The sequence below is a fragment of the Delphinus delphis genome, chromosome 14, assembly GCF_949987515.2.
Source record: "Delphinus delphis chromosome 14, mDelDel1.2, whole genome shotgun sequence".
Taxonomy (NCBI): Eukaryota; Metazoa; Chordata; class Mammalia; order Artiodactyla; family Delphinidae; genus Delphinus; species Delphinus delphis.
Genome location: NC_082696.1, coordinates 21,214,397 through 21,230,828, shown reverse-complemented (window position 1 = coordinate 21,230,828; position 16,432 = coordinate 21,214,397). Strand labels below are relative to the sequence as shown.

Here is a 16,432-nt window from a genome sequence, read left to right as displayed (position 1 = left end):
ATCAACTGAGGGTGACTTTTTAATTTACCACGAGGAATACATTATGTAAAGGTACTAAAGGATACGATATGAATTAAATTGATGTGTTTTATAAAGTAGAATTTTCATTAAAAAAATCAACATGTATCACTTTTATAATCAGAAAAAAAAGGGCATTCAAAAAAAGAGATGTTTAGGGAAACCATCCTTCCATTGATACTCACGGGACTCTACACAGACCCATCTTCTAGTCATCTACGATAAATTCATTCCACACCTACCATCACTTCCATATGTCTGCAATTATACTATTCAACTCACATACATTTTTGGTTTGATTAACTTCATTTCTTCCCTTCCCTACAACTTCATTGTTGTAGACCAAAAGGCAGCCAACAGGAACCTCAATATTTTCTAGGGCTTCTTTGGCCTGAAAGACAAAATGGAAAATCTAAGAGGTAATGTTCAAAACATGAAAAGATGGTAGGAGAGAAAAGATGCAGCCTGAGCGGTACACACACGTACAAACACCAGAACAAAGAAATGCAGGTCAGCCTTCCCTTTTCTCAAACATAGTATTTTAGTATAATACTAATACTAGTACTAGATATTAGTATTTAGTGCCTTTGTTCTCTATCATATCTATATTAAGGAGATTCAGGAACAAATCACCTTCATGGGTCCTGAGTCCCCTGACTTTTTTCTTCTCACTGGAGGGAGAAGTAATCAAAAGACTGCTGCTGACTCTTTTTGCTATTGACTCTTTTTTTTTAATTGCCAGGGTCTATGCACCTTTTCTGAGATAGTGTATGTATCTGCAAAGAGGTAGAAGAATAAGTAACATTTATAAATCTTTTATTAAAATTCTTTCCTTGTTGAAATTCTACTTATTGTTTTGTTTCTTTAAAAATTACAGAAAATATCCTCTAGAGTTCCAACAGCATAAAGGTGACCAGACTGGATATCTCCCTGTGCCCACAATTTCTGCTCTAAGTGAGACAATAAAAGTTTAGGAGCACTCTATACAAAGAAATAGCATAACCACTTTGGAAAACATTTTGGAAGTTTCTTTAAGAAGTAAACATACATATAGCCTGTGACCATATAGCCTATTCTACTCCTAAGTATTTATTTAAGAGAAGGGAATATATGTCCACCAAAAAACCTTGTAAAAGAATGTTCATAACAGCGTGATTCATAATAGCCAAACTCTGGAAATAGAACAGGTGCCCATCAACAAAAGAATGAATAAACTGTGGCATATTCACACAATAGAAGACTATTCAGCAATAAGAAGAAACAAACTGCTGATCCACACAACAACATGGATGAATCTCAGACATGCTAAGGGAAAAGAAGTCAAATCATGTGAAGTACTAGAACAGACTAAACTAAACTACGATGGAAGAAATTGGAACGGTGGTTGCTTCATGAAAGGGGATGTGTAGATTGGAAAGGGACACAGGAAATTTTCTGTGGTGGCGAAAACTTTATCTTGATAAGGATGTGGCTTACACAGATGTCTGCATCACTCAAAACTGAATAATACATTTAAGAACTGTGCATCTCACTGTATGTGAAGTATACCTCAACTGAAAAACACAAATGAGAAAAATAAGTTTAGGCATAGTTCCATCACCATCCCAGGAATGGCAAACCAATTTATTATATTTGCAAAGTCTCCCCTCTATCAGAGGCTGCCCATTTTTCTTCTAGCGCTATGGCTGAGGGAACTCCAGCAGCTCCGGGGCCCAGGACAGCTAAGGAATACTTCTTCAGGCAGAGAGCAAAAACAGGCAGGTTACCTCTGGGATGCCCTGATACCACAGGTGAGAGAGAACCTTAAACGGGTACAACCCTTGGACTAGTATACAATCATTGCCACCTCACTACAATTAAAAATCCCAAGTACAGCTGTTTCTAGAAAGGCACAGCATTTCCTACTGTGGCAGGCCAGAGACCCTTTGGAAGACAAGACTCCCATTTAAGCGGAGGTATTTTCACACACCATGGGGCATATAAAGTGCCAAGTTGAAGACTTAGCTGAAAACAGTGTGTTCTATCTCCTGCACTAGCCTCTTGCTCCCAGCTACACTATTTACAGTAGCAATAACGTCGTATCATAATGCCAGCATGGGTTCCTTAGCTGCTTCAAGCTTGCTCAACTGACACTTATCATTTGGCCAAAAGCGCTGAAAGGAGAGGCACGTGGTGGGAGCATACTGTACTTCTCTCCCATCTGGAGTGGTGGGATAGAGCTGGGGCATGGAGAGGTGTAAAGAGACAGTATCTGAAGCAATAAGACCGCATTCTTCAGAATTGTGTCATGAGCTACCCACAGGCTAGTGCTGTCCCAGTTCTGTAAAAACAGTTAAAGCATACCCAGTTTATGCAAAGTTTGAAAGACTGAAGAGCTCCAAGGTTTGGTGACTATATACAAATAAATATACAAATGTACCATAGGCTACTATAGAAAGGAAAGCCAGGAGGAGGACTGACAGCTGAGGAGGGTGGAGACTAAGTACTCGTGCAGTTAAGGCAATCATCGCACAAAGAATGAAATTTAAAGTAAGCTTAAATCACTATTCTGACTTAACTATGCCTGTTTTTGAACTTTATATAAATGGACTCACGGCGTATATATTTTGTTTCTAGCTGCTTTTGTTTCACATGTTTTTAAGTTGCATCCACGTTCATTCCTGTAACTGTAGTTCACTTTCATTGCCCTATATTACTTTGTATGCATATACCACAGTTTATTTATGCAATCTGTTGATAGATGTTTGGGTTGTTTCCACTTCTTGATTACTACTAATAATGCCGTATGAACATGTTTATACCTGTCTCTTCAGGTACTATTAATTTCTGTTGAGTATATACCTAACAGTAAATTTACTGGGTTAGAGGCTATTGTGTGTGTTTGCCTTTAGTACAATAGATACTGCCAGTTTCCCAAAGTGGTTGTAATAATTTACATTCCCATGAACAGTGTGTGAGAGTTCCCGTTGCTCTACATCCTCACTGACAACTGGAATTGTTAATATTATTTATTTTGGATATTTTGATGGATATGAGGTAGTGTCTGTGGTTTTAATTTTCATTTCCCTGGTGCGTTAAGAGGTTTACCATTTTTTCGTAAGTTTACTGACATTTGGATATCTCTTGTGAAGTTCCTGTTCAAATATGTTGATCAGTTTTCCTTTGTGTTGTTTGTCTTCACAAAAATAAAAAATTAATTGAAGGAAGACAAAATGAAATAAGCTTAGGATGACACATAACCTGGGGTACACAAGAGAGACAAATCATTTTTTCATCCATCAAGTATTTGGTAAGGATCTTGAAACAGGAAAGTTACCCTGGGTTATTCAGGTGGCCCTAAATGCACTCATAAGTGTCCTTATGAGAGAGGCAGAGAGAAATCTGACACATAAAGTATAAAACACTGTGATGATGGAAGCAGAGAGAGCTGAAGATGCTACTCTATTGACTTTTAAGATGGCGGAAGGAGCCATGAACCAAGCAAGGAATGTCGCTCTAGAAGCTGGAAAAGGCAAGGAGACATATTCTCCTCTAGAGCCTCCAGAGGGCGCACAGCCCTGCTGACAATTGGTTTTGGCACAGTGAAACTCAGTGTGGACTCTGGGCCTCCAGAACGATAAGAGAATAAACTTGTGTTGTTTTAAGCTATCAGATGTGCGGTAATTTGTTACAGCACCCATAGGAAACTAATACACCCTGTTAAGAGGAAGAAAAGATAAGCTAAAATGGGAAGAAAATATTTACAAACCACATATTCAACAAAAGTCTAGATCTGGACTATGTAAAGAATGCTCAAAATTCAACAGTGAAAAAAAAACTGTTAGAAAACGGGCAACAGATATTTAAAGACATTTTGTCAAAGAGGGCATACAGATGGCAAATAAGCACATGAAAAGATGGTCACAACATTAGCCATTAGGGAAGGCAAATTAAAACCACAATGAGATTATCACTACACACTTAGCAGAATGGCTAAAATAGAAAGTATCCGTGCCGAATACCAGCAAGGCAGAGAAACAGGATCACTCATCTATTGCCCGCAGGAATGTAAAATGGTACAGCCACCCTGGGAGATTGTTCCGTAGTTCCTTAAAAAGCTAAACATGCACTTAACATATGACCCAACAATTGCACTCCTGGGCATTTATTTACCCAGGGAAATGAAACCTTATGTTCATACAATACACAATTTTGTATACAGACATGAATGTTCATGGGAGTTTTATTCATAATAGCCAAAAACTGGAAATGACCCAGATGTCCTTCAAAGAGTGACTGGTTAGACAAAGTGTGCTACATCTATCCATGGAAAACTATACAGCAGTAAAAAGGAATCAACTATTAATTGACTCAAAACTTGGATGGATCTCAAGGAAATTATGTTGAATGAAAAAATAAATCCCCAAAGGTGACACAGTCATGTATAAAACATTCTTGAATGACAAAACTACAGGTATGGAGAACAGATAAATGACTGCCAGGGTTTAGGGTTTGGAAGGGATGGTGGCTATAAAGAGGTAGCATGAGGAAGCCTTGTGGTGATGGAGCAGTTCTGGTGGTGATTACGCAAAACTAAACAGGTGACAAAATTGCATAGAACTACACATACACACAGATACACGCACATACACAAACGCTTTAAGGTTAGCACATAAAGGTGATGAAATCTGAACAAGCCCTGCAGACTGGGTCAATGCCACATTCCCGGCTCTAATATTTTACTACAGTTACGGAAGATGTTACCATTGGAGGGAGCAGCCTGAAGGGTATGTGAGCCTTCTCTGTATACTCTGTGGCAACTTCCTATGAATCTGTAATTATTTCAAATTGAAACATTAAAAAAAAAATAAAGGTGGAATAAACAGAGAAGGCTCTTACAATGGCAATTAAGAAGAGATGCCTACTGAGGTAGGAGGAAAACCAGGAGTATCTGGTGTTATGGAAGATCCAAGGAAAAAACTAGGCCAAGAAAGAAGAGTCAATTTGGGTGGAAGGGAGGGAATGAAACCAGTGACCTGAAGAGTGACTTGCCTATAAGTTACGTTTCTAGTTTCTATTACAACAGACTGTTATGTCTACATCTCAAGTGTTCTGATTCTGAGCTTGCAAATATTAATAGCTTAGAGCTTACTGAAAAACTTACCTTGATCCAGGACTATTTTAAGCACTGTATTAATTCATTTAGTTTATAACCCTATGAGACTGGTTCCGTGAGCTTCCCCATTTTACAGATGAGAAGACTGAGCCATGGGAAGGTTATGGAATTAGCCCCTGTAAGAGGCTGGGACTAGAGCCCAGGCAACCTGGCTCCATCCACTCACTTGTTCAACAAGTCTTTGTGGAGCACCTACCAGATGTCAGGTTCCTGGGCTCTCTGCCATGGCTCTGTCTCTAATTTCTACTGTAATTACCGTTGTTCAGCTACTGTATCAGTGTTTGGGTTCTTAGTAGGTCTAGTTCAAGGGACAAAAGGAGAGGGGACATTTAGCAACAGAGTGAGGCATAGGAAGCTTAAAGATTAAAAAAAAAACTGCAGGAGTAAACAAATGGGGAGCCATGTGACAAGGATTTTCTGTAAAACTATCTCCTGAAGAATTCTATGTGAGGCTATGTGGCCATTTCAAATGTGCAGAAGAGAATCCAAGAGTAAGAGGAAAGGGAGTAAGTGGCCGGGGAGAAGGTGAACCCAAGCTGCCCAGTAGGGTTCCTTCCAAGTCCTGACTTGTTCACCTGGAAGACAGCCGGGGCCACGCTGCAGGGCCTGGCAGCCCCTCCACCAGGGTCTCCAGGTGACGGGGCTTGTGCCTTTCATTCTTTCCTTTGGATTTTCTCTTTCTCCCTTCCAGCAAATTATCTCCTTTTAACTCTATTTCCCAACCCTGAATATTATCTTCCTACTTCCTTAGATTAACGTGTTTTTTTGTGAAATGCCTTCCTTTGCTGTCCAAATTAGAGAGAAAATGTGAGTGAAGGGAGTATTTTAAAAAGGCAAATAATGTTGTTGATTAAAGTTGTTGCCAAGCTCACAGTGAGGGGGTGGGCATCTGGAATGGCGAGTTAGGGAGGAGGTGGTGAGAATAACCCAAAAACTCCATGGAAGTGAGTTTAGAGTGAAATGCTTTTCAATTAAAAAAAATATAGGTGGGTGTGTTTACATGTATATAAAACACATGTGTATATATGCATATATCAAATATATATTTGCTTTGCTGTCACATTCAAAATAGATTTAATTAAGCTGAAAAGAATTTTCAACTCATCCCATCTCGTACTTTCCAATACTCCCACCAACTCTTCTGTCAAGTCTGATCACTTCTTTATGAATGCACAAGAACTCAGGCAAGGTGGGTCTGAAGTGTGTGCAGGTAGGTTTTTAACTCTCTCATCTTTTTTGACAGGAGCCAAGGCTCAGTTACTATTTAAAATGGCAACTTGGTCTTTCATAAATTAATAAATTATCATCTTTCAAAACTGAAGAATGAAATCTCTCTTCTTCCTGGCCCAATTACTGGTCTCTACTCCAGATGTCTTTAATGTCATTTCTATTGCTCTTTAAATGTCATTTCCTTCACTCTAGTCAGAGCCCGCAGGTTACAGACAATGACAGCTCTAGGATGGAAGAGATTCTGGAGTTTCTCTAAAGCCATTGCTCCCATAAACTACTCTCTAGTGATGCAGTGGTAAAAGGAGGAGAGATGGGGACAGACTGCAGTGTGCACAGACTCTTGGTGAGTCCCCAGGTATATCTCCTACAAAAGAAAAAAAAAAAATCAGGGGAAAAGACAATTTAGCCAGAACAACTCTTAGGTAGAAAATAATAACGTTTAAAAGGTCAAACTACGCTACAGCTGTTACTGCTAATGACTCTCGGAAGCTCTCTTTTCCCTCTACAACATTAAATTCCTCAACCTGGCACCGAGAGCCTCCCAACTACCACCCACGCTTCCCACCAGCCAAATAAGCCAGCGTAACTTTTCATTATCCTTCTAGGTCCTTGGTTCTTAAACTTTCCAGAGCCCCTCTGAGAATCTGATGAACGTTATGGACTCTCAAACGTGAAAAAGGCACATGTACATGACACTTTTATACATAGCGTCAGGGTTTATAGATCCCCCTAAAACCTGGGCTCCTGTTAGGAAGCCCTATTCTGAACAAACAGCTGGATCACCTCCTAACCTAAGACCAAGTCCTCCATTTCTGTGGACTTGACGGTTCCTCTGCTTGATCAACCTTTCTCTCCTTTTCCACCCACCTACATCCCACTTTCCCTTTTTAAAGTTAAGAAAGCATCCTATAATTTAATTCAACTGACTTGCTCAGGACTTTGTCGCCTATTATCTGATAGTACTTTATATCTGTCTCTTATTTGGGACCCTGAACTTGTTACCATTAACTTTTTCATTTGTGCGTGGCTTAATTTCATCAATTAAACTGTATGCTCCTGGGAGGCAAGCACTAGATCCAAGCACTAGCAAACCTGTTTTGCTCACCTTTGCAGGCCTAGCACGCATCACAAGGCCTAACACACAGGAAACACTAAATCACACCACATTTGTTACAACGCATGTGTCTGTGCTTGTTTTCTTTTTGAATTTTCCTCAGACCTAGCACAATATTATAGTAATACTAGGCGCCCAGAAAATGCAACAACAATAATATGCAATTGATTTATTCTAGAAAACTTGCAACTTTTCTCCCTCTATCTCTGACCCTCTGATAATACACACACACACACTCACACACACATACACACACACTCACACACACACATACACACACACACTCACTCACTCACGCTTTCTTTTTTCCTAACTATGAAGTAAGTATGTTCAAGGCAAAAAACCTGGGGGTAAAAAAATCCACACATCAAAAAATAAAAACCACTCGGACTTCCCTGGTGGCGCAGTGGTTGAGAGTCCGCCTGCCGATGCAGGGGACACGGGTTCGTGCCCCAGTCCAGGAAGATCCCACATGCCATGGAGCGGCTGGGCCCGTGAGCCATGGCCGCTGAGCCTGCGCCTCCGGAGCCTGTGCTCCACAACGGGAGAGGCCACAGCAGTGAGAGGCCCGCGTACCGCAAAAAAATAAAAAAATAAAAATAAAAACCACTCAATCCCAACACTCCAAAATATGGTCTCTGTTACTATTCTGTGACAGAAAGTTTTCAGGTTTTTTTCTATGCCTGCATATACATGTTCGTAGTTTTCTAAACAGTCAAATCGATTTATACTATATAAACAGTTCAACAGTCTGCCTTTTTCATTTAGAAATGTATTACAAACATTTCCCCATGTTGAGTAATATTTTTTCAGCACATGATTTTTTAAACTTAGATGATGCTCCTTTACATGAATATTTATGATTCATTTAACTGGTCCCCTATTGTTTAACTAGAACATGGGGCTATTTTTCAAATCCCTCACTATTATAAACAAGTGAAGAACTTTATGTCTCCATCACTTCCTTATGAATTATTCCTAGAAATAGCTATAAAATACAAAGGGTTCCTACAATGTATTTAAATAAAACTAATAATAAAATTGGGCAAAAGAGGATATGCCTAGGCAATTCACAGAGAAAAAACAATCCGAGTGTCTAATTAGGATGCTCAATACACTGTAGTCAGTGGGATGAAAGTGAACAGGCAGAGAGGTCCAGTAGGGCGCACTGGAGAGCAGTGAGTGACCGAACACAGCACAGTACAGGCAGGGCGGGGTGAAGACAGGTGGCTGGGCTCAAGTTACAGCTCTCTCCTTACCAGCTCCCTAACTTTGGGAAGTTTACTTCACTCTAAACCTCAGTGTCCCCCTCTGAAGATGAGGCCAGTAATAATACACACCTGATAGGGTAGGGCTACTATGGGGCTTATACACTATGGCCTACATGAAACACTATCCATGGCACTGTGTCTGGAATGTAAAAGTGCAACACTGTTATTCTTTTATTTGATTCTAAGCCTACACCCTTAGAATTATATTATCTGATGATTAAAACAATAACCTTTATTATACACTTAGCTCTCCAAAAGAAAACTGTCATGAAAAATAGTGATTTTACAAACAATAATAAAGTGTAGAGAACTTTATTTAAAGTTTGATAAATTTATCAAAGAACAACAAAAAAAAGTAACACAGATATTATAATACTTCTCACCTATAACATTGCCAAATATTAAAGAGTGATCATTTCAGGGCTAGTGGGAACAGGGGTAGGACAGAACATTCTCATACACTGGGGATGGAATTATGACCATTTCAGACCAGTGCTATCCAACAGAACTTTCTGTAGTAATGGAAATATCCCTTGATCTGCACTGTCCAATATGGTAGCCACTGGCCATGTGTTGCTACTGAGTACTTGAAATGCAGCTAATGTGACTGAGGAACTGAATATCTAATTTTATTTCATCTTAATCAATTTAAACTTAAATAGCCACACGTGCTAGTGGCTACTACATTGGGCAGCATAATTCTAGAAGGCAATCTTAAAATGTCTAGATGGTTTTAAAATACATACATCCTTTGTCCCACTTTTGGTAATCTATTCCACAGCAATAAAAGTATTATGGAATGGGGGTGAGGAAAACAAACCAAAATAAGAAATATTTACGTCTAGAAAAAGATATTCACAATCATAAAGAAAATACGTAATTTCATTTATTTAAACATATATATGTCAAAAAATAAATTTGAAAAAACCTAGCACAGAGATTTAATATAAGAAAAAAGTATATATGTCTGTTTACACATGGACAGAGATACATGGAAGGATGCCCCTAAAATTTTTATAACATTATCTCTGAGGGTAGGATTTTTAGGTAATTATTACTTAATTTGTTAAATCTTTTTATAGTTTGAATTTCTTATGACTATGAATTATTTATATAATCAGAAAAAGAAAACATTAAAATATTTTCATTTGGGAAAAAAAATACCATAAAGGCATTACTGGATCAAAGGATAAACTAGTTTTAAGGCTTTTTTATATATACATAGCAAAGTTGCCCTCTAGAAAGGATGCCCCAATTTCAGCAACCTACTAGCCAGCTCCTCACACACACACCCTTACCAACAGCAAGCATTATAATTTTTTCACCTTTGCCTATTTAACAGGTGAAAAATTGTAACTCTTTTTAACTTGAATTTAATTTATTACTAGTGAAATCGCACACTTGTTCACTCGCTAGTTATTTGTATTTCTTTTAGAATAGCATGTTCATATCCTTCGACTTTTTCAAAATTAGGGTGTACATCTTTTCTCATTAGTTTGTAAAAGTTCTTTATATATTAAGGTTATCAAACCTGTCCTTTTATTTACATTGCAAATATTTTCCCTCTTTGTCATTTGCTTTGTTACTTTGTATCTTATCTTTTTAATATGGAGAAGATTTCAATACTTATATAACTAAAACCTATTCATTTTCCTTTTATGTTTTCTGCCTTTGGTCATATACTTTAAAGAATCCATCTCCATTCCAATTCCTCCAGGCCTTTGCCCAACAAATGCTAACATCAGAGACAAACATTCTAATTACTTGAACTGGTCATATAAATATGTGTACTCTGTACAAGTGCTGTGGGGATGCTAGTATCCTCCCTATTACTTGTATACTGGACATTTCACTTTCAAGTTCCTCAGAACACATTAATCAGAGATTAACTTGCTGCCTCCAGATTTGGTACTAGCTGTGCTTCTGGCCTAATCATAAATTCTTCTCAGAAGTACATAATACACCTTCAATTACTTCAACAATCCTTTGAATTAGTTTAAGATTTGAAGTTTCTTTAGTGGGGAGGGAATGGTTGGACAAAGCCCAAGGTTTATGACAAGCCCTTTTTTCCCTTTTTTAAGTCCTGGAAGAAACATATACTATTGGCCAAAACCAAAAAAATAAGTGCAAACTAAGGACTTCCTTGACCCTGTGTTGATAAACTAGGTAATCACACCCCTAGGTGTTTATAATCTAATTAAAAGACAAAAATGTCAAGGCCAGAGAGGGCTTAGAAATTACTTGGAGTTCAACCACCCCATTTTATAGAGTAGGAAGCAATACCCTAGGGGGATAAAGTGACTTGCCCAAGGTCATACCAAAAGGTAGTAAAAAGACTCAAATGTTTAGTCCGGAAGACTAGAGACTAGTACAAAGATATGAAAGGACAGAAAGAAAACACATTTCTGATACACAAAGTGGAAAAGCTCAATGACTGATTAAACTTAGCTGTTTATGGAACCACTATTGAGTCCTCTATGACAGCAACCCTCAAAATTTCATCTACACAAGCTCCACATAAATACTCTGAGAAGAGTTCCTGAAGCAAATGAAAATAAATGGAAGAGACCACGAATTCCCAGTATTCCAGCATTCCCTGGCCTCCAGGTCTCTCGCCCATAGAAAGATATAAATGCAGCTTAATCTGAGATATTTTAGCCTTCATGTGCATTTATTATCATCCTCACTACTTATAAAGATGCTGCCCAGGGACTTCCCTGGCCATCCAGTGCTTAAGACTCTGCGCTCCCACTGCAGTGGGCACGGGTTTGATCGCTGGTGGGGGAACTAAGATCCCACACGCCACGCAGCGCGGCCAGAAAAAAAAAAAGGCACCGCCAGGCATATGATATTATTGAAATGATTTGGGGTAAGGAGAGTGAGATTTTTGATATCACATGAAAACTCCTTGTCTCCAGCTTGGAGAATTTAGTAACATAAAAGGAGTTCAGGACAGACAACTCCATATTACAAATAACAAATTAATTATTTAAAGGTACATGTGAACATTAAAGTATCAGACAGAAAGTTATGCATCCTGTAAGTTTAATGGGGGAAATAAATTTTGAAGTGGGCTTAAAGAGTGGGTCATGAAATCAAATCAGGGGTGATGACCAGCATTTTTTTTTCCAAAATGCAATGAAAGAGAAATACCAGAAAAACTGTACATAGGAAGATTAAGTACTGTTCTGTAAAACTTTTGTTTCAATTTTATCTGTGTGTGTTTACTGGAATGTAATACAAAATAGATTTTTTTTTTTACTGTGAGTGACTTTCAAAAGAGTATGAGGAACAAGTTTAAATGAACATATGCATATATGTGTGTGTGCATGATTTATATATATATACATATATGCCAAATAGACTTTTATCCCTATTAAAGAGTTCGATGGGACACGTAAGTATGGGTAAAGCTTGGATTATACACAAATCTTATTAGAGCCCTCCTTAATCAGGAGTCTTGAAAGGAGTGAGGGAAGTGAAAGGATGGATGGATGGATGGATGGATAGATGAATGAGAATCTGGCTGTTCAGGTACTTGTTTTTATCCTGTTCTCTACCGGAAACATCCTCAGCTTCCTTCCTTCTACTAGATAGAGTCAAGAGGTCCTAAATACAAAATAATGTGACTTCGAGGATTTGCGAATGTGCACAGGAAACAAGGGGACGCAGCACGCCTGTGCCAGCAGCCCCCGAATAGGGATGTTTGGCGCATACTTCAAACAAGTGAAAAAGAAATAATTTCTGTATTTCGTCTCTTCCTTTCCTCAGAACCACTGTGAGAATGGGCTAAAGAACATTTCAGGACAGTAAAGCCAGCTGTTTACCCAGAGAATGCGAGCGCCATCGAGATTACTGAGACCAGAAAGCAACCCCGGGGACGTTTACTCGAACGCTTCGGTCAGGATAAGCCAGAGAAAATTCCCACCCTATACATCCACGTCCCGCCCCCTCACCATTTGCATCGCCTGTTCCATCCACTTTTCGGTCTCCTCCGCCAACACAGAGCACGCGCCGCCCGTAATCTGCGTGGACCCTACCTTCGCCTCCATACTGCACCGGGGTAGCCTCGCTCAGTGCCGGAGGCCGCGGCGGCGGAGGAGCGCTGGCAACGGAACGCGGTGGGGGCGGGCTGTCGTTTCCGGGGGAATCGAACTGTGAGGCACTCGGGAGCGAATTCTAGACGGACCACGGCGCCTCAGGCTAGTGAGCGGCGGCGGCGGCGGCGCGCCCGCAGTAACAGAAACCGCTGCTGCTCAGCTACAGTCTCCGCCCCCTTCCCGCTCCGGTGACAGTCTCTGCGGAAAGTCGCGTTCGTGGTTTTTGGAGAGCAACGAGTGGGACGACGGCGGTCCAGCCGGGTAGTCCGTGCCAGGCGACGAAGAAACGTTTTCCTGGTGAACCATTCCTCCTTCCCTTTAGGCAGCCCGCACCCCCAGGGCCTGAAGATGCTGAGATCTACGTGGAATTTTCTGAAACGTCACAAAAAGAAATGCATCTTCCTGGGTACGGTCCTCGGAGGTGGGTGACAGCGTTCTTGGAAAGGGGCATAGGGAGGAGGGGGTGGGAGAGAGATGTCTGCCTTCTAAAATAGAGGTGATGGCCCAGGATTCGTTCAACCATGGGACGGGGAACCGGGTGACAAACCTCCAGGGTTCTTTACATCTCTGCAGTTGTGAAATTTGTGCCCTTTGCCCTGATACTGCCGCTTACTCTGTTTCTCGCCTTTTACTCACCCACCTTGGGAGAACCCACCACATTTTTTTTTTTTTTTTTTCTGTTTCAAGGCACCGTTCTCTTACATATTTTTTTACTTCTCTTCTATTGTTTTACTGTGAGGTTCATCGTTTCTGTTTGGTACTTCCAGTACTTTGGCATTCACCGTTCGCAGAAGTTTCATAATACTCGAGGGAAGTTAACTAAAGCCTGCACTTCGAGTTCTTGTTTAAAGTTAAATTGAATTTTTGAAAACAGCACAATTGTACTGAAGGACTGGAAGGTATATGCTAGACAAAGAAACACAAATCAATATTTTAGCTCTGTTTCAGCTGTTTTAGAATACAAACTATGTAGTAAATTATGCAATAAGAAAGTGCTTTCGGGAAGTTGTGCAATCTTCTCAGGATCTTCAAGATTGGGATGAATTCCCACCTAGCTCACATAACTGAGTTGCACAGGCTGAGAGGAGATTTAGAAACAGATTAGATAGCAATCTTGAGAGCCTTTTTCCTCATAAGACAATCATGCAGGGGTCTAAAGGAGAGAATAAAAGGTCTTGTGTGATACAGGAGAAGGAAATGTAGGACTGTTAAGAGGAAATTTTTAGCATTTGAGTTTTTGGAGAAGTATTATCACTGACTACATGCTTTGGTTACAGAAATAGTTAAAAACAAGAGAAGTTTCCCGAAGAATTTGGTTGTTTTTCTCTTACTATTGATTATATTCTATTGCCCCAAAACAATTTGAAATTAGCAATACTCTTAGCATCAATAATTCAGCTCTGTTGATTCTTGAAAATTTGAAACAGGCTTCTTGTTAATGAGGCAAGGAGAATGTTTTTCTCCTCTCTGAGGTCTACCACAGATCAATAATGATTATATGTAAATTTTTTTTTTTTTGCCGTACGCGGCCTTCTCACTGTTGTGACCTCTCCCGTTGCGGAGCACAGGCTCCGGACACGCCGGCTCAGCGGCCATGGCTCACGGGCCCAGCCGCTCCACGTCATGTGGGATCTCGGACTCTCAACCACTGCGCCACCAGGGAAACCCTCGATTATATGTAAATTTTAATGGCATTCTTTGAAAAATTCTTTATAGATAAAATATATTTTCTAATATCTTCATGCACTGATATCTAATGTATATTTAAATTACACAAAGACTACTGAGTCCACTTTATTTGTAGAAACTAATGATTTATGTGTGATGGAAGAAGTATAAATAAAATATTTTTGCCTCTACTGAAGGAAAGAAAATAGTATCTCTTTAGCTATCTCAGAAAAAATAGCATACCCCGTCAGATTTATGGAACAACCTAATGGTAGATTAGATATAATCATAGGGGAAGCAAAAGAGTACACTTAAGAGACAGTTATAGGTATGATGAATTGGGAGATTGGGATTGACATATATACACTAATATGTATAAAATGGATAACTAATAAGAACCTGCTGTATAAAAAAATAAATAAAATTCAAAAATTCAAAAAAGAAAGATAGTTATAGATTTTTTTCAAAAATCTATTGAGAGCTTTATAGTTAGAGATTAAGAGGAATGAGAAAGGGGGGAAGAGGTTCAGAGGAACAGAAAAAGAAAATAATCCTAGTGTTTTATAACAAGAATGGATGTCAGTCTAAAAAGAAAAAAGAGTAGATGACCATGATTGGCATTTGTTTGAGCCTCATAGTCTTTCTGCTTCAAGGGAAAGGTCCTATAACATGGTACATATCAGTTAATCAATTTTAAGAAATATTTATCCAGTGCCTGTAGTGTTGAAGGTAATATGATTGGAAATACAAGATTTACAGAGATTTTTAATAGTAATAGCTACCATTTTGTGGGTGCCCAATGGGCCCTGTATTAAGCTCTTCTATTCAGTGGGGATGATGACAGGATAGTTATTGTTATCCCCATTCAAAAATGTGGGAACCAGAGTGCTAAGAATTTAAAAACTTGTTGAGGTTCCCAGAGTTAGTAACAGGGAAGCTAGAACTCAAACCCAGGTGTGTTAGATCCCGAAGCACATTCTCTTTCCACAGTACACCACTCTTGTCTTCATGGACTTTATGGTCTAAAAGGAATGAAAACAAATGACTTAGTTTGTGCAGGCTGCTATAACAAATACCACAGACTGGGTGGCTTATAAACAACAGAAATTTATTTCTCCCAGTTCTGGAGTCTGGAAATCTAAGGTCAGGGTACAAGCATGGTTAGGTGAAGGTCCGCTTCGGGGTTGCAGACTTCTTGTAGTCTCACATGGCAGAAGGGGCTAGGGATCTCTGTGAAGGCCCTTTGATAAGAACACTAATCTCGGGCTTCCCTGGTGGCGCAGTGGTTGAGAGTCCGCCTGCCGATGCAGGGGACACGGGTTCGTGCCCCGGTCCAGGAGGATCCCACATGCCACGGAGCGGCTGGGCCCGTGAGCCATGGCCGCTGAGCCTGTGCGTCCGGAGCCTCTGCTCCGCAGCGGGAGAGGCCACAACGGTGAGAGGCCTGCGTACCACAAAAAAAAAAACCAAGAAACAAAACACTAATCTCATTCTTGACAGCCCCACTGTCATGCCCTAAGCGCCTCCCAAAGACTCCCACCTCCTAATACCATCACATAGGGCATTAGAATTTCAACAGATGAATTTAGGGGAGACACAAACATTCAAACCACAGCAAGAAGCATACAAATAATTAAAATACAAAACAATAAGACCTGAAAAATGCTGTATATATCAAACTGGCAGATAGCCTGTGCAGTTGGAAATAATTAGGAAAGCGCTTCATGGAAGAAGTAGCACATTTTGACAGATTTGCAAACTAGGTAAGATATCAACTTGCATGCTCAAGAATCTTGGCCATTCAGTGGTGGGGAAAAAACTTTAATGTTTGGTCTCTTTGGTTTTTCATTCATTCAACAAACATTTGAATTAGAGG

The 16,432-nt window shown here is 39.7% G+C and overlaps 2 protein-coding genes across 8 annotated transcripts in view; one reads left to right on the top strand and one right to left on the bottom strand.

Annotated features, from left to right (window-relative positions):
* ADAT2 (adenosine deaminase tRNA specific 2) overlaps positions 1-16,432 on the bottom strand; it is an 88,933-nt gene that overhangs the window by 70,532 nt on the left and 1,969 nt on the right. For 5 of the 6 annotated variants that reach the window (XR_009521908.1, XR_009521909.1, XR_009521906.1 and 2 more), the window contains exons 1-2: positions 12,745-12,924; positions 305-409 (exon numbers count right to left, since the gene is read on the bottom strand). Coding sequence is in view for 2 of the 6 variants with exons in the window: in XM_060029867.1 (XP_059885850.1) it covers positions 305-409; positions 12,745-12,840 (201 nt within the window). In the remaining 4 variants the exon portion in view is untranslated. Of the gene's footprint in view, positions 1-304; positions 410-12,744; positions 12,925-16,432 lie in introns of those variants that run through there. The other variant, XM_060029869.1, reaches the window with a different exon arrangement.
* The window catches only part of PEX3 (peroxisomal biogenesis factor 3), a 43,947-nt gene continuing 40,539 nt past the window's right edge, over positions 13,025-16,432 (top strand). For both annotated transcript variants that reach the window (XR_009521905.1, XM_060029866.1), the window contains exon 1: positions 13,025-13,309. Coding sequence is in view for 1 of the 2 variants with exons in the window: in XM_060029866.1 (XP_059885849.1) it covers positions 13,237-13,309 (73 nt within the window). In the remaining variant the exon portion in view is untranslated. The remainder of the gene's footprint in view (positions 13,310-16,432) is intronic.